Source organism: Enhydra lutris, unplaced genomic scaffold, assembly GCF_002288905.1.
Source record: "Enhydra lutris kenyoni isolate GAN:26980312 unplaced genomic scaffold, ASM228890v2 scaffoldscaffold44, whole genome shotgun sequence".
Classification (NCBI taxonomy): domain Eukaryota; kingdom Metazoa; phylum Chordata; class Mammalia; order Carnivora; family Mustelidae; genus Enhydra; species Enhydra lutris.
This window is the reverse complement of record NW_019154128.1, coordinates 12,267,989-12,286,459: the sequence shown is the minus strand read 5'-3', so window position 1 is coordinate 12,286,459 and position 18,471 is coordinate 12,267,989. Positions and strand designations below refer to the sequence as shown.

Sequence of the window (18,471 nt, the reverse complement as noted above, 5' to 3'; positions counted from 1 at the left end):
TATCTTATTTATTAACAGCATCTCTGACTTGAGCAACTACTGCATTAAGCTCCCTGTGGACTGTGCAGCCTGTGCTATGGATGGTGGAGACCTTGGCAATGCTAGGCCATCATCCTGTGTTCCTCTAATGTCTGGGCCAGATGTACCTCTATTTGCTAACTGAGTCATTAATGGACTGCATGTGCCTTATATTGGGTAGAAGCTCAATAAATAGCTTTGAAAATTCAATTTAGATTAAGTAATAAATTAATCTAACTAATTAATTAAAATTAATTCAACCACCATTTAACTGCATGCCATTTCAGGCATTGAAGACACAGCAGTGGACAAGACAAACCAAGTCCCCTTTCTGGTGGGACCCAGACTATATGCCTTGGCTGGAGCACATTTATACATGGGAAAGACACTGAAAATCTACAGGGTGAAAGTTCTTTGATTCTTTCCAGTTATTTAAATTGTGCAGTATAAATGTCCACATAATTAGTTCTGAGCAGCATGGAGAGAAAATAAAGCTGGACTGCCAAACCTCATTTTAGTTACTCACCAGTCTCTTCATCCCACTGAAGCTTTTGCCTGAGTTATTGAAAAAGAAAATGGATTGACATGAATTAGGCACCTATATGGTCAGGCTCATCCTATGTGATACTCCATTAAGCCTATGAAATAGGGATCATTATTCCTGTTTTTGAGATGGAGCTCAGAGAGGCTGATTTACCCAAGTTCACACAGCCACGAAGTAGCAGAATGAGCTTTAGAAGCCAGCCAGGTTCATTTGACTTCAAAGTTTTATTTCCCCCCATTAAACCATTCTGTTTCACTAAAACCTAGAATAGTTTGGTGAGTGTCATCCTGCAGTTTCCTCAGAACTCTCAGGAAGAAAAGGCCTCTCATCCAAAAACATAACAGTGGACATAGCTAACAGTTCAGTCATCCTCTCAATTCCTTTGATAACGAGCACATTTAAAAATATTTTGCAGCTTTTAAATTGGCAAATATTGCCACGTCCAACATTTCTAAAATCCTTTAGAGGTCAGAATGAACAGGATTTATATATTATTTCTTGGTTTCCTACCCTCACCTTGTATGGTCCAGTGAAAATAAATGGTAACATACACTGAGAAAGTAATGCTTTGTGGATCACAATGTTATTATTTTAAAGATTTTTTAAAAGATTTTATTTATTTATTTGACAGACAGAGATCACAAGTAGGCAGAAAAGCAGGCAGAGAGAGAGGAGGAAGCAGGCTCCCCGCTGAGCAGAGAGCCTGGTGCGGGGCTTGATCCCAAAACCCCCAGATCACAACCTGAGCAGAAGGCAGAGGCTTTAACCCACTGAGCCACCCAGGCGCCCCTCAATGTTACTATTTTAAAAAGAACTTTCTTGCTTAAAGAACAAGGCCAAGGGGCACCTGGGTGGCTCAGTGGGTTAAAACCTCTGCCTTCGGCTCAGGTCATGGTCTCAGGGTCCTGGGATCGAGCCCCGCATCGGGCTCTCTGATCAGCAGGAAGCCTGCTTCCTCCCTCTATCTCTCTGCCTGCCTCTCTGCCTACTTGTGATCTCTGTCTGTCAAATAAATAAATAAACTCTTAAAAAAAAAAAAAAAGAACAAGGCCAAGTCCCAAAATGTAGATGCGGACTCCTGATAAATTAATAATCACTAACTTCAGGAGGAGGTTAATATTTTAAATAATATTTTCTATGTAATTAACTTAATTATATTTAGATATATAAAGTTAAAGTTACTTGTTTCAGTAACTTGTTATTATACAAAAAAAGTGTATTTTAAGATTAAAACTCAACTGAACCAAAATTAAAAGGGAGCCCCACTCCTGAACTATGTTTTTTTGGCAGAAGAAAACGTAGATGTAGAAACCTAGTTTCTTTTAGCCACAAGCATGGATCCTGTAGCCTAGATAAGGAGCCTGGAGTTGATTGTTCTGGATCCAGTTAATCAGAAATCACATTAAAGCTGTCTTTGCACCCAGCACCTCCCACTGAAGACTTCCAGAAGGGGGGTACGGTACAGGGAACATGATTTGGTCCACCCTGTTGAACACTATCCTGGACATACGGACTTGATTTGATTGGATATCCTTTATCACTCTGAGGTGACACAGAAAAATGACAAAATGTATTATCAGACACGGTGCCAGCCAGAGGAACCGCCTCCAAATCTGACCCAAAGTGAAGGGTAGGGGAGCAGAATATCAGAATAAATCTCTTAAGATATTTTAATATGCTCTTGTCATTTCTTTTTTTTCCCCTCTGTACTTGTTTTAATATAAAAACACCTCCTAAACCATAAAATATATTTCCCTCCCAGCTCTAAAAATAAAGCAGCCTAAATACTGCTGTGAATTTTTTCATTAAAGGAAAAAAAAAAGCCCCTCTAGAATATAAATACGTACACTTGCTTCAACCTGACCTCCTGGAGGCACGGGTTTATAAATTGTATAAAAGCATATAGCGTTAAGATGTTTACTAAAAACTAGTAATAGGTTTTCAGAGTTAATAATTTAACTTCCCTGCGACTATTTTATAAAAAGTGTTACCTCCACTAACAAAATAATATGTTTTGCTTGATAGATTAGTCATGTACTCACACGACGCTACAGGTATACCGGGCGTATTTCCGTGTGCTGTTGGATGTCATAGAAACGTGGAGTAGGGTGTGGCCGGGGGGGAGGGGCTCAAACCAAAAACGGTTGTCAGTTGACTCCTCACTAATTTTGTTCTTCTCAGAATAAAGATGTCAGCTGTCCTTTCCTACAAGACATTTCATTTAGAAGACTTTCCTGAAATACTTTCTTCCTGAAATAGACAGAACTGTAGGCCGATGTGTCATTTTAGTTAATCAAAACAAGTAGGCAAATTAGTCTCTTTTATTTTTTTAATGAATGTAATTTAACGGTATTTAATTTGCATACAGGAAAGTTCACCCAGGAAAAAAAAAAAAAAAGTCTGCATTATAGCACTTTTGTAAACCTCCACAAAGCCCTTCATTAGGAGACCTAATTGATTTTTCCTACCCACTCCTGGGGGGGCAGAAAGCTATCACAGTACCTGCTTATTCACTCAGAGAAGAAATGGGTGTGCCTGATGTTTCAAGCAGAGATTTGGGTTAAAAAGTCCTGTGGCTCTGTTCTTACAGGGAGATCTTGGCCAATGCTTGTTCCGAGCATTGAGGAAATCTGTTTTTCTGAGCACTAGGGGAACATCGCTTGTCTGCTTGGTATCCTCCCCATGGGCCCAATTTAGTTCAGCTTGCAGCCTTCACTGGAATTATTTTATTTCTTGTTTATTTAAATCTGCTTTATTCTGAAAGAGGAACCTAGTGGCTTTTTACAATGATACAGAATATATGCCATATAAAATAAACGAGTAAGTGAGGGCGATTGAAATCAGAAAGCCAGGACAATATGATGAAGCCAGGATGGGAAGTCAGTACAGAAAGGATATGCCATGAGAGCTCTGGTGGTTGATAGAGCTGGGTCATCCATTTGGCTCTGGGTCACACAGGGACCAGAGCAAGAAGAGAAACAAAAACAGTTGGAAGATTTAGTGTCTAGAAGTTGAAGCAAATGATGTTGATCTCAAGCCTAGCTTTGCCCATTGTTGGAACCTGACATGGTTTTTCCCACGGACCTGCACCAAGATGGCACTGTGTGATGTAATAAACCAGCTCCTCAAAACATCTCTTCCAGATAGATATATGGCTTTTCTTGGTATAGGTCCTTTCCCCACTGACTGAAAGAGGCATGCCTTTGGGCCTGTAGCTCTTTTAAGCAAGTGGGGCATGGCACCTATCTGATAGTCATCTACACCCACCAGCACCCAGAACCCTGGGCCCTGCGCACATGCTCCCTGCAGGTGCATTTCACCGGTGACAAAACTGCCACCCAGGGAATTAAAAGAGCTTGCCTGTGGCAAGTAATTCCACATTTGGTGGTAGCACCAGGGCTAGACCCTTCTTCTTCTGCCTCATACCCTACAACTCTTCTCTTTTTACTATGCTGATCCCATGTACAGTAAGAAGATCACTGTATTTGTGGACCTTTTTTTTTTTTTTTTTGAGTCAGTTGACAGTCACAGCAGAAGCTTTCTTAACTGTGTCCTATAGACGTGAGCGACATCATCACAAGGAATCAGAAGGCTGGCGCATTTAAAACTCGGAAAATATCAAGCTGGTAAGATACTTTTCTTCATTAAAACATTCTGGTTTTCTCTGTGGGTGATAATTAAAAATAATAATAGCTAACATTTATTTACTCAGCACTTACTGTGGGTCAGGCACTGTTCTAAGCACTTTAAAAATCTCTTATTGAATGTTCAGAAGATCCCGTAAGGGGGCAGGCTGGCATTTTCATTAATCTTCAGCCAATGAGGAAAACTGAAGTATATTGAACCCGAGGTTGGGAATGAATTTAGGATTGAGAGTGCACAGTGTGAGGCTGGGAGAAGCTGTCCTGGGGCCTCCTTATGAAGGCTCTTTTCCTCTGATTCTCAGCCTGGGGGCAGTCTTGCCCCCGGGGACTCTTGCATTGTCCTGACTCAGGGGAGAGGATCACTAGTGGCATCTAGTAGACAGAGGCCAGGGGTTCTGCTCACCATCCTACAATGCACAAGAGAGTGCCCACGACAAAGACCTATCTGGCCGAAAATGTCAGTAGTGCCATGATTAAGAAACCTTGCCATATTTATGATTTTAAAATAGTCTAGGTATCCATTCCCTTTTAGATTCTGTTCTTTTTTTTTTTTTTTTTAAGTTTTTATTTATTTATTTGACACAGAGAGAGAGAGAGAGAGAGTGAGAGAGGGACCACAAGCAGGGAGAGAGAGCAGGCAGCCAGATGAGGAGCTCCATCCCAGGACCCTGGGATCATGACCTGAGCCAAAGGCAGACTTTTAACAACTGAGCCACCAGGCGCCCCTAGATTCTGTTCATTCTTATTCGAACTTAGAGAAATGCTTACCCTCAACCAAAACAATGGTGTTTTCTGTGATGCTACATTTTCTTTTGTTCTGATGATAGGACCTAGAAGAGCGAGTAATCATTTAGTACTTTTCACATGAAATACCTGTATTTGTGCCTTTTTCATTCATTTATATGTTGAACCCCAGACGTTAGACCTTTGATATTTTGAGTTTTCTCTGTGTTAAAGATGCTTTCCCACCCACTACTCAGTTTGCGGATTAAAAAATAAAAAAAGGTGAATGAACAGCAGCATCGCTTTAAAAACCTGTGGTTCCACTCTGTAAATTATTGTTGTTAGATATATAAATGACATATATATTTTTATAAAAATAAAATAAAATAAAATAAAAAATAAAAACCTGTGGTCCATATTGGGCTGAGGCCATGGAATAGCAATAATTATTTTTCTCTGGTGTCAACTGGTAAAGTTAAGGAAGTGTCCTTGTGTTTTTAAATCCTATAGTAGAATGTCAGCGTAAGCTGGTGGCTTGGGGTTGTGAGGGGGCGTGGGTGATGCCCTGTGTTTCTTATTTAATCACAAACCAGTTTCCCAGAAAGCCTCAGGCAGGTCAGGAGAAAGAACCATCCACTTCAGTGTCTTCTTCATTCTTAAGGCAGCCTTTATGCCACAGTGAGGACTGCCATACCCTTCTGGGGAAGACTTCATTTTGGGACATGATTTTCAACCTGGTCTTTTACTTATCAATCAAAAGCACATTTTCAATGTTGTCCTCATTTACATTTATTTAATGCTTAAGGTCATTTGTGACCATTTGAGTGTATTTCAGCATATGGAATCAGGGAATAATAGATTCAGCATCATGCTGTGAAGAGAGATTGTGTTTTTACAAGACATAATGTTGTTTACTGGGTGTTAATAATCACTAATTAATAAACATATCTAGATTTTGAAAATGTTCCATTTTGAGGAATAAAAAATGTTAAGTGTTTAACTTATGGAGTGCAACAGTATTTTCTGTCATCTCTTCATGAAATAATTAAGTTACATAGAGAAGTAAAATGTCATTATTCAACACAGGGTGTATCCAAAATGGCCTTTGTCTCTATCTGTTCTCAAAAATGCTCTAAATATATTGTCTATTATGTACATGGACATATAGTCTTTGTGTCAGTAGCCATTCAGGAACCTCCAAGATGAGGGGTTTGGTTTTAGGGTTTTATTTTTTTTGTCTCTGTCTCATATTAATTGTGGTCAGTTTTTTCTCTTTTACCACTCTAAGCATTTTGTCCGAAGTCTACTAAAGCACTTTGCCAGAAAACCGGGGGGATGAGTCGGTCCTTGAAATGCCTTGATCTCACATTAGAAGCTACTTGACCACTTAACCTTCCAGAAGCTAAGAGGAACTGCCAACCAGTGATGTAATAATCAGCATTTCCCTTCTCTCCACTGCTTTCCCACCCATAACCAGTACAATATGATGAGCACATTAGTTCCATACAAGAAGAAATAAAAGGAAACCGTTCACAAAAGAGCTTAGATATAGTTCACTATTCTTTTTTAGTGTCTCAATGCATATGCAGAATTTCTCCTCCAAATTGGAGGTGTGGAATAACAGTAGCAACAGATAACTGAGAAGCATTTACCGTAGCTACAAAGCCCACCTGTGAGCCACGTATTTCCACTATTAAAAAGCACTTCAAAGCTTGGCATGAGTTTGGAACGGCTGAACGTCTGCTGTGACTTCGTGTGCAAATACGATGTAGCCTCAGAGAGGAGTATTAGGGTACTGAGAACTCTGGGCTTAGGAAATGGTGGGTTTTGAAGAGGAACTAGAACGGAGTAAGAATGTGAATGCCCCCCACCCCCAACTCCCGTTCTTGCTGCTCTGACAGGGTTCTTGTTGGGCAGTGACCCGCACTCCTCTTGCCTCTCAAGCCAGGGCAGACCCAGGCTGCGTGGGTCCTGAAACCTATGTTGAGGGCCCTCATGAGGACAATGGATTTGATTTTACCTTTGGCAAATTCTACGGAGGCATTTGACCACGTGAACACATGCCTAGGGCTTCAGGTAGGCCTTGGAAGGAGCTTATGCAAATGAGGGGCCTAATCGAGGTAAGCTTCAGCAGCTCCACAGTGAGGCCACCCCTGCTGCCCCCATCACCAGCGCTCTCGACTAGAAAAGTGCTCCTCCTTTTTTTTTTTTTTTAAGATTTTATTTATTTATTTGACAGATCACAAGTAGGCAGAGAGGCAGGCAGAGAGAGAGGAAGGGAAGCAGGCTCCCTGCTGAGCAGAGAACCCGATGTGGGGCTTGATCCCAGGACCCTGGGATCATGACCCGAGCTGAAAGCAGAGGCTTTAGCCCACTGAGCCACCCAGGTGCCCCACGCTCCTCCTTTAATAACAAAACTTTCTTACTCCCTCTTGTTCCACTTTCATCCCAATCTAATTGTTTTTTTTTTTTTTTTCCCTTAAGATTTTATTTATTTATTTGACACAGAGAGAGACAGCGAGAGAGGGAACACAAGCGGGGGACTGGGAGAGGGAGAAGCAGGCTTCCCGCTGAGCAGGGAACCCCATGCGGGGCTCAATTCCAGTGATCATGACCTGAGCCCAAGGCAGATGCTTAACAGACAGAGCCACCCAGGCATCCCTATCCAAATCTAAATGCTGCTTACCGTGACAGACATGGTGGTGGAGGCCAGGAAGCTTTCGCCCTGGCCAAGGAAGGTCTAGAACACACATAGACGAAGTATCATAACCATTTTGTCTCACAGATCTTAATACAATCATTTGATGGTTCATTTGTTTGTCCATCCGTGCAGCCATCCATTCATTTACCTAATAGGTCCAGGGTATTCTGCCTTGGGGAACATCCGTATGGAGTTATCGAGAGTAACTCGTGAACAAAGGAAATCATGCTGCTAATTATAGCTAGAGACTGGTTGAAAGAGCGAGGATACTTACAGCTTCTCAATTGTTAGGTTTATCTGAAGCTGTCTTCAAACCTGTGACTGTCTAATAAAGAAGCAGTCGGAGTTTTTGACGTCTACATGTTTCCAGGTGTTCCAGAATTAGTGAATGGCGTCATTCTCTGGTTAATATTAGTTAACAGTTACAATATTTTTTTAAAAATCCATCAAATATACCCTGCTGTGATATTAAAAGTAAGTCTCTGCCTTCAAAAAGAGTTTATCTTTGTGTGAAAATTGCTAGTGAATTTAGGCCCGGGACTTGTATTATTCTTTGATAAACCATCAATTTTAGTAAACTATGGAACTTATTATAACACTGAAGACTTCTTTATAACCCAAATTTCACCTTTATGTGGGCCCCCAGGACTGGCTATTGGCCCCATTGCCCTACTGCTTTTTAAGATTTATATCTTTTAGGAGGCTCATTTTCTTTTAAAGGTTAAACCAGGGGTATGAAAAATGATTTTAAAAGTGTAAATCTCAGCCAAGTGGAATACAGTTGCTGATTTTTCTAGACCTTCTCCGCCTGCCCTCACTTTCCTTCACTCTTCTCATTCAATCTGGCTCCCTCTGCTTCTCCAACATACGCCTTCTCCCATGGCCCTCTCCTGTGGCCACCCAAGCCTCTGCACTTTCTGGACACATCTGGTCTTTCTCACCTCTGGCCTTAGCCAGTCCTGTCCCCCTCCTCCTTGTCCTCCTAAATAAGGATGGCCTAATTATAATTTCTCTCCTTCCCCGGCCTTAATCTTATCATCCTTTAGGGTTCTCTTGGCCTTAGACTGGTCCCACAGTCAAATACGCATATTCTCTTATTGCTCAAAGCATGTTTTCTTCGTTTTCATGGTTTTCGTTCATTCACTTCCTGACAAATAACTTGATCACTTTCTATGCACCACGTGCTGTTCTAGGTGCCAGAGACATAGTGACAAACAAGACCGAGAAAGTCCGTGCCTTCTTGGACTTCACACTCTAGCAGGGAAGACTGAGAACTTTCTTGAAGGCAAGGATTCTGCTTAATGTATTTTTGTATTCCCTGAAGCAATTAGTACATTTTGTCCCTCTTATAGGAGACGTTTTAAGATTCATAATTGGAGCACCTTTGAAAGACATGAATCCATAAGGCTTATGGAACCAAGTAATTTTTAGCAGGAGAGAGTCAAGTTCTAGAGATGCAGACATCAGTTTATCCATCAGATAGCTGACTTTCATCTCAGGATAGGCTTTTTCTCTGGGATGCAAAAGTCATGTCTGTAGACAAACTGACATTGTAAGTAGTTGTTTATCTGTCCTTTGTCAGGTTGAAGAGGAAGGTTAGAAGAAGGTAACCAAGATAAGGAGGCTGAGGGCTCTCGTTGAGAAATTTCCCAATAAACTATACCTGTTAGTGGGTTTTGCTACAAGTACAGTAACGGAATCTTGAGAACTACTGAGAGCTCTAGAGATGCCATAGTCCCTTTTCCTTCCATTGCTATCCTGAATATAGGGGAATGAAATTACCATGTGTGCTTTCTATTATGAACTTTTTTTTTTTATTTGCCTGACAAATTTAAAGAAGGGCCCGTGTTCCCTACGATTTCGTGTTCTGCGCTGAAGAAACCAGGGGTGTTGTCCAGTTTCTGACATTTTTGTTGGAGTTCTCCTTCAGGTGTTAAAATGAGCCAGATTTTAACATTTGGGGACATTGTATTTTTTTAAATATTTTATTTATTTATTTGAAAGACAGAGATCACAAGTAGGCAGAGAGGCAGGCAGAGAGAGAGGAAGGGAGGCAGGCTCCCTGCTAAGCAGAGAGCCTGATGCAGTGCTCCATCCCAGGACCCTGGGATCATGACCTGAGCCCAAGGCAGAGACTTTAACCCACTGAGCCAACCAGGCGCCCCAGGGACATTGTATTTTTAAGACATCCTCTTAAACTGCAGCAAGTTAAAAATTAAGGGCTTTATTTTTGAGTAACACTGTATTGTCTCTTTGGACATGCACTTATCTACTTTTCACCAAGATCAAAATCTCACCACCCAAATTCAGTCAAATTCTATATTGATAGCTGGGTGTGCAGATTAGACCATTTATATTACACCTTACAGGTCTATTAAGAGAAAAATCTCTCCATCATAGAAATTTATATCACTGAAGTTACATATCAAATAAGAAGGTCTTTATTTTCAAAAGATTTCTTTACTTTAAAATGGACAAGTGGGGATTTAAAAAAAAATTTTTAGAGTATGACCACATCATAATCCATTAAAAATCTTTTACTTCAATAATAGTGTGTTCTCAGTATTTGGGGGTTACAAACAATGCTGCAGTGGATGCATCTGTACACAGACTGTACATTTGCAAGTATATACCTACAGAACAAGTTTTCAGAAGTGAACTTTGCGTATTCATATGACGCTACCAAAGTGTTAATTACTACAGCTTTGTAATATATTTTCCTATCTGTTAGGACTAGTCCCTTGTCATTATTCTTTTTTTAGAATTTTCTCAAATTATGTTGGTATTTTTATTATGCTGGCATTTTTATTGTGATTGAAAGAAATACAATTTACTAAGCCTTGATATCTTGATGACTGAGTCTTCCTATTTAAGAACAGGGTGTTTCCTTTTTATTTAACTTTTTCTAGATGTTCCATTAGCATTTGAAATCTTTCTTCATTTCTCTTGTTAACTTTATTTTTGGAAACTAGTTTTGTTTCTCTTATAAATGAGATCTTCTCTTTCATTATATTTTCTAACTAGTTGTTATTTGAATATATATGAAGCAAGCTATAGGGTTTTGTGCAGTAAATGTTTGGCCACCTTCATGAGTTATTATTTCTGTTAGTTTATCAGTTTATTCTCTTGAATTTTCCAAATAAACAATCCCATCATCTCCAAATGGTGATGATTTTTACTTCTTTCCAATTATTATACCTCTTTTTAAAAAAAAGATTTTATTTATTCATTTGAGAGAGAGAGAGATGTAGAAAGCACAAGCAGGGAGAGAGAGGGAGAGAGAGAGCAGACACCCTGTTGAGCTGGAAGCCCGATGTGGGTGGGGCTCAATCCCAGGTCCTGAAGATCATGACCTGAGCCAAAGGCAGATGCTTAACCTAAGCATGGTGACTAAGCCACCCAGGTGCCCCTCTTATACCTCTTCTTTTGTATCTCTTATATAATTTTATTGAGTAAAAATTTCAAGGTGTTGTAAAATGATAGGCATTTTTGAGCCTAACTTTACTAGAACTCCTGGAATGCTTCACCATTAGACCTGCATTAGCATTTGGGTGGAAATATATGGATATTTTTTATCTTGTTAAGGAAGTTTTCATTGATCTCCTTGTATTTTTTTTAAGATTTTATTTATTTATTTGACAGAGAGAGAAATCACAAGTAGGCAGAGGGTGGGGGGGTGGGAAGCAGGCTCCCTGCCGAGCAAAGAGCCCGATGTGGGGCTCAATCCCAAGACCCTGAGATCAAGACCTGAGCAGAAGGCAGAGGCTCAACCCACTGAGCCACCCGGGCGCCCCTGATCTCCTTGTTTTTAAGAGATTTTATTACAAATAAATATGGAACTTCAGCCCTTGCCTTTTTAGCATGAATGGAACTGATCAAATTGTTTTTCTGACTTCACCTGTACCTGTGGCAACTCATATTAATATTTCTTAATATTAAAGCATCTCTGTGTTTTTAGTGACTTGGTCATGGTGTCTTAATTCATCTCTTAACATGCTATTGTATTTTAATGTGTTATCTGGAATTATTTTTATAACAAGTTTATTGAGATATAACTCACATACCATATAATTCACCCACTTAAAGTGTACAATTTAATGGGTCTTTAGGATATTCGCAGAGTTGTGAACCCTCATGATCAATTTTAATACATTTTCATCACCCCCATTAATTTCATGACCCATTAGTAGCCACTGCCCATTGCCCCCACCCCCTTTCTCTTTCCTAGCATTAGGGAGCCACTGATCTACTTTCTGGCTCTATGGATTTGCTTATTCTGGACATTCCACATAAATGGAATCCTATAATATGTGGTTCTTCATATCTGGTTTCTTTAATTTAACATAATGTTTTGGGGTTCATCCATGTATCGGGATGTCATTCTTTTTATGGCTGAAAAATATTCCACTGTATGGATAGAACACATTTATTTTATTTTAATTCCAGTGTTGTTAACATACAGTTAACTACTAAACTAATACTAATCTGTCTTAGTCTCAGGTGTATGATACAGCAACTTAACAGTTCCACACATGATTCAGTGTTCATCAGGATAACTGTACTTAGTCCCCTTCCCCTGCTTCACCCATCCCCCGACCGACCTCCCCTCTGGTAACCATCTGTTTGTTCTCTGTAGTTGAGTGTCTGTTTTTTTGGTTTATCTCTCTCTCTTTTTTTTTTTCTTGTTCATTTGTTCTATTTCTCAAATTCCACATAAAAGTGAAATAATATAGCATTTGTCTTTCTCTGTCTGACTTCTTTCACTTAACATTATCCTCTGTATCCGTCTCCAATATTGCAAATGGCAGGCTGTCATTCTTTTATGGCTGGATAATATTCCATTGTCTATAAGTATATACTACATCTTTTTTATCCATTCATCAGTTGATAGACACTTAGGCTGCTTCCATAATTTGGCTATTGTAAATAATGCTGCAATAAGTATACAGGGGCATATATCCCTTTGAGCTAGTATTTTCATATTCTTTAGATAAATACCCACTAGTGCGATTACTGGATCATAGGATTGTTCTCTTTTTAAAGTTTTGTGGAACCTCCATACTGTTTTCCGCAGTGGCTGCACCAGTTTGCATTCTCACCAATAGTGCGCGAGGGTTCCTTTTTCTCCACATCCTTGCTAACATTTGTTGTTTCTTGAGCTTTTGGTTTTAGGCATTCTGACAGGTGTGAGGTGATAAATCAGTGTGGGTTTGATTTACATTCCCCTGATGATGAGTGAAGTTGAGCATCTTTTTTTTTTTTTTTACATTTTTAAAAAAAAATTTTTAAATTTAATTTCTTTTCAGTGTAAAAGAATTCATTGCTTATGCACCACATCCAGTGCTCCATGCAATACATGCCCTCCATAATACCCACCACCAGACTCCCCCACCCTCCCATCCCCTGCCCCTTCAAAACCCTCAGATTGTTTTTCAGAGTCCATAGTCTCTCATGGTTCATCTTCCCCTCCAATTTCCCTCAACTCCCTTCTCCTCTCCATCTCCCCATGTCCTCCATGTTATTTGATATGCTCCACAAATAAGCGAAACCATATGATAATTGACTCTCTCTGCTTGACTTATTTCACTCAGCATAGTCTCTTCCAGTCCCGTCCACGTTGCTACAAAAGTTGGGTATTCATCCTTTCTGATGGAGGCATAATACTCCATAGTGTATATGGACCACAACTTCCTTATCCATTCGTCCGTTAAAGGGCATCTTGGTTCTTTCCACAGTTTGGCGACTGTGGCCATTGCTGCTATAAACATTGGGGTACAGATGGCCCTTCTTTTCACTCCATCTGTATCTTTGGGGTAAATACCCAGTAGTGCAATTGCAGGGTCATAGGGAAGCTCTATTTTTAGTTTCTTAAAGAATCTCCACACTGTTCTCCAAATTGGCTGCACCAACTTGCATTCCCACCAACAGTGTAAGAGGGTTCCCCTTTCTCCACATCCTCTCCAACACATGTTGTTTCCTGTCCTGCTAATTTTGGCCGTTCTAACTGGTGTACGGTGGTATCTCAATGTGGTTTTGATTTGAATTTGAGCATCTTTTCATGTGTCTGTTGGCTATCTATAGGTCTTTGGAGAAATGCTACTCATATCTTCTGTCCATTTTTTTATTTGTTTTTTGGGGGATTTGTTTGTTTGTTTTTTGTTTTTGTTTTGGGATTTTTTTGTGTGTGTTGAGTTGTATAAATTCTTTATATATCTTGGATAATAACCCTTTATCAGATGTCATTTGCAAATATCTTCTCCTGTTCAGTAGCTTGTCTTTTAGTTTTGTTGGTTGTTTCCTTTGCTGTGCCAAAGCTTTTTAAATTTTGATGTAGTCCCAATAGTTTATTTTTGCTTTTGTTTCCCTTGCCTCAGAAAACATACTTAGAAAGATGTTGTTATACCCAATGTCAGAGAAATTACTGCCTGTGCTCTCTTACAGGATTTTTATGGTTTCAGGGCTCCCATTTAGGTCCTTAATCCATTTTGAGTTTACTTTTGTGTATGATATAAGAAAGTGTTCCTGCTTCTTTCTTTTCATGTAGCTGTCCAATTTTCCCAACACTGTTGAGGAGATTTTTTCCCATCGCATATTCTTCCCTCCTTTGTCAAAGATTAACTGGCCATATAATTGTAAGTTTATTTCTGAGCTTTCTCTTCTGTTCTTTTGATATATATGTCTATTTTTGTGAGGTACCATACTATTTTGATTACTACAGCTTTGTAATATAACTTGAAGTGTGGAATTGTGATACCTCCAGTTTTGTTTTTCAAGATTGCTTTGGCTATTTGGGGTCTTTTTTGGTCCCATACAGATTTTAGGATTGTTTGTTCCAGTTCTGTGAAAAATGCCATTGATATTTGAACAGGGATTGCATTGTATCTGTAGGTTGCTTTGGGTAGTATAGACTTTTTTTTTTTTTTTTTGGTTGAAAATATTTTTACTCATTCTACAAGTTATTTTTGTGTGATAACACTTAAGATAACACTTTTTTTTGAGTATTTATTCATAGTGAGTTTATTCTTTTTTCCTTCTTTTAACATCTTTATTTTATTTTATTTTTTTCATGTTCCAAGATTCATTGTTTATGCACCACACCCAGTGCTCCATGCAATACATGCCCTCCTTAATACCCACCATCAGGCTCACCCAACCCCTCACCTCCCTCCCCTCCAAAACCCTCAGTTTGTTTCTCAGAATCTACAGTCTCTCATCTTTCATCTCCCCCTGTGATTTACCCTCAATTTACTTCTCTTCTCCTTCTCCTAATGTCCTCCATGTTATTCCTTCTGTTCCACAAGTAAGTGAAACCATATGATAATTGACTCTCTCTGCGATTTATTTCACTCAGCATAATCTCCTCCAGTCCCCTCCCTGTTGATACAAAAGTTGTGTATTCATCCTTTCTGGTGGAGGCATAATACTTCATTGTATATATGGACCATATATTCCTTATCCATTCATCTGTTGAATGGCATCTCAGTTCTTTCCACAGTTTGGTGATTGTGGATATTGCTGCTATGAACATTGGGGTAGAGATGGCCCTTCTTTTCACTACATCTGTATCTTTTGGGTAAATTGGGTACTATAGACATTTTAACAATATTTGCTCTTCTAATCCATGAGCATGGAATGTCTTTCCATTTGTTTGTACTGTCTTCAACTTCTTTCATTAGTGTTTTCAGAGTACTGGTGTGTCACCTTCTTGGCTAAGTTTATCCCTAGGTATTTTGTTATTTCTGGTATAGTTATAAATGGGATTGTTTTCATAATTTCTCTTTCTGCTGCCTCATTATTAGTGTATAGAAATGCCACAGATTTCTGTACATTGATTTTGTATGCTGCAAACTTGCTGAATTCATTCATCAATTCTAGTAGTTTTTTGGGGGATGGATAGACCATATTTTATTCATCCATTTATTATAGACAATTGGATTATTTCCCCTTTTTGCCTATTATGAATAGTGCTGCTATGAACATTTGTGTAGAAGTTCTTATGACAAGTTACATTTCTCTTGGGTGTATGTAGCCATATAGGAACTCTATGTTTAACTTTCTGAGGAATTGCCAGACTGTTTTCCAAGTTGGCTGAACAATTTTACATTCCTACCAGCACTGTATAATGTTATCTGGGCTTTTTGCATTGATATTCATCAGTAAAATTGGTCCACAGTTTATTGCACTATCTTATTTAGATTTTAATATCACTGATATGCTGGCTTCTTGAAAGAATTTAGAACCTTTCTTATCTTTTGAACCATCTAATCTGGCTCACCCTAAGATGCTACCATAATGCTAGATCAGAGCAACTTTTGCCCTATTATTCTGGAAGTTATGACTTGAAGTTGGCAACAAATAGTGAAATTTTTATATTAAAATGTGCTTGAAAGTTCATAAGTTTAAAAATGAATGAAAAAAGAAAAATGAATGAAAACATTAAAAAATAATTAATTTTGTGATTCCACATTTAATGGCAGATAGTTGAAATTCGATATGAAATTAGAGCTAATTCTAATTTTTTATCATCACTTTGTTTTACTCTCATGTAAATTAATCAGCTGTCATTATTATAGAATCAGAGATATTTGGAGTGGGAAATATAATTAGTACCTTTCATTCCAAGATCTCAAAACCCTTTACCAGTCCTCCTTAACCAGTATAGAATATATGGGTCACCAACTTAGGGGGTCCAAATGTTAGGCAAATCTGTCTTCCTTTTGGACTCTGAAATAAATTTATTTCAGCTAAAATAGAGACAAAAACACAGACCCAGAGAGTAGGCTCAGTTTTAAAGTCAGTCCAGAAATATATAATAAGCTAGAGCTATAGCTTTCAAACTTCAGTATGAGAATCATCTGTAGAACTTGTTATGACACATTGTTTGTCCAGGCAAATTTAATTCTCTGGTGTGATGAATGGGGACAGGCTGAATTTAGTTCTCTGGTGTGATGAGGCCCACAGACCATCGCATTGAGGTGGAGGGAGGAGGTCAATGAGACAGAGTATGTAAAGGGATTTCTGAGGTTTATAAGGCAAAGTTCTATTTCTTGGTCTGGGTTTTGGTTACAAAGGTATTTGCCTCATAATTAAGGCATATATTTGTTTCACATAGTTTTCTGTTTCAGTGTTTTATTCTATAATAAAAAGTGTTGGGTTTTTTGATTGTTCTGAAAGCTATATCGTGGTTCCAGGGAAAGGGAAAGAGGGATCCAGGCCTGAATGAGAGCAGAAACCAGTGAGCAAATATGGAGGGCACTCTGGAGAATTGACTGTCTGTGGGCACTAAAGAAAGGTGGAGGATTAAGAGAGCAGTTTAGGACATGCTGCATTTGTGTGGTTGTAGGACATAAATTTGTGCTCTTTATGTGACAGTAACTAGCAGGTGATTAAGAAAGAAAGTTCAACAAAGCTGAAATCATCAAGAGAGTATGGTACTGGCACAAAAACAGACACATAGATCAATGGAACAGAATAGAGAGACCAGAAATAGACCCCCAACTCTATGGTCAACTAATCTTCGACTAAGCAGGAAAGAATGTCCAATGGAAAAAAGACAGTCTCTTCAAGAAATGGTGTTGGGAAAATTGGACAGTCACACGCAGAAGAATGAAACTGGACCGATTCCTTACACCACACACAAAAATAGACTCAACGTGGACTTAACACCTCAATGTGAGACAGGAGTCCATCAAAATTCTTGAGGAGAACACAGGCAGCAACTTTGACCTCAGCCGCAGCAACTTCTTCCTAGAAACATCACCAAAGGCAAGGGAAGCAAGGGCAAAAATGAACTATTGGGACGTCATCAAGATCAAAAGCTTTTGCACAGCAAAGGAAACAGTCAACAAAACCAAAAGACAAGTGCCAGAATGGGAGAAGATATTTGCAAATGACATATCAGATAAAGGGCTAATATCCAAAATCTGTAAAGAACTTATCAAACTCAACAGCCAGAGAACAAATAATCCAATCAAGAAATGGGCAGAAGACATGAACAGGCATTTCTGCAAAGAAGACATCCAGATGGCCAACAGACACATGAAAAAGTGCTCCACATCATTCGGCATCAGGGAAATACAAATCAAAACCACAATGAGATACCACCTCACACCAGTCAGAATGGCTAAAATTAATAAGTCAGGAAATGACAGATGTTGGAGAGGATGCAGCAGAGAAAGGAGTACCCTCCTTTCTCTGTTACTTTCTCTGTTACTATTCCCACTACACTGTTAGTGGGAATGCAAGCTGGTGCAAGCCACTCTGGAAAACAGCATGGAGGTTCCTCAAAAAGTTGAAAATAGAGCTACCCTACGACCCAGCAATCACACTATTGGGTATTTACCCTAAAGATACAAATGTAGTGATCCGAAGGGGCATGTGCACCCAAATGTTTATAGCAGCAATGTCCATAATAGCCAAACTATGGAAAGAACCAAGAACCTAGATGTCCATCAACAGATGAATGGATAAAGAAGATGTGGGGTGTGTGTGTGTGTGTGTGTGTGTGTGTGTGTGTGTGTGTGATGGAATACTATGCAGCTATAAAAAGAAATGAAATCTTGCCATTTGCAACGACATGGATGGAACTAGAGGATATTATAATTAGTGAAATAAGTCAATCAGAGAAAGACAATTATCATATGATCTGATATAAGGACTTTGAGAGGCAGGCGGGGGGTTGTGGGGAGTAGGGAAAGAAAAAATGAAACAAGATGGGATCGGGAGGGAGACAAACCATAAGAGACTCTTAATCTCAGGAAACAAACTGAGGGTTAGGGGCAGGGATAGGGTGGCTGGGTTGTGGACATTGGGGAGGGTATGTGCTATGGTGAGTGCTGTGA

At 39.3% G+C, this 18,471-nt stretch overlaps 1 protein-coding gene across 1 annotated transcript in view; it reads left to right on the top strand.

Annotated features, from left to right (window-relative positions):
* LOC111155906 (calmodulin-lysine N-methyltransferase) overlaps positions 1–18,471 on the top strand; it is a 376,866-nt gene that overhangs the window by 325,942 nt on the left and 32,453 nt on the right. Inside the window, exon 7 of the mRNA XM_022516370.1 lies at positions 4,122–4,188. Within this exon, the coding sequence (XP_022372078.1) occupies positions 4,122–4,188 (67 nt within the window). The remainder of the gene's footprint in view (positions 1–4,121; positions 4,189–18,471) is intronic.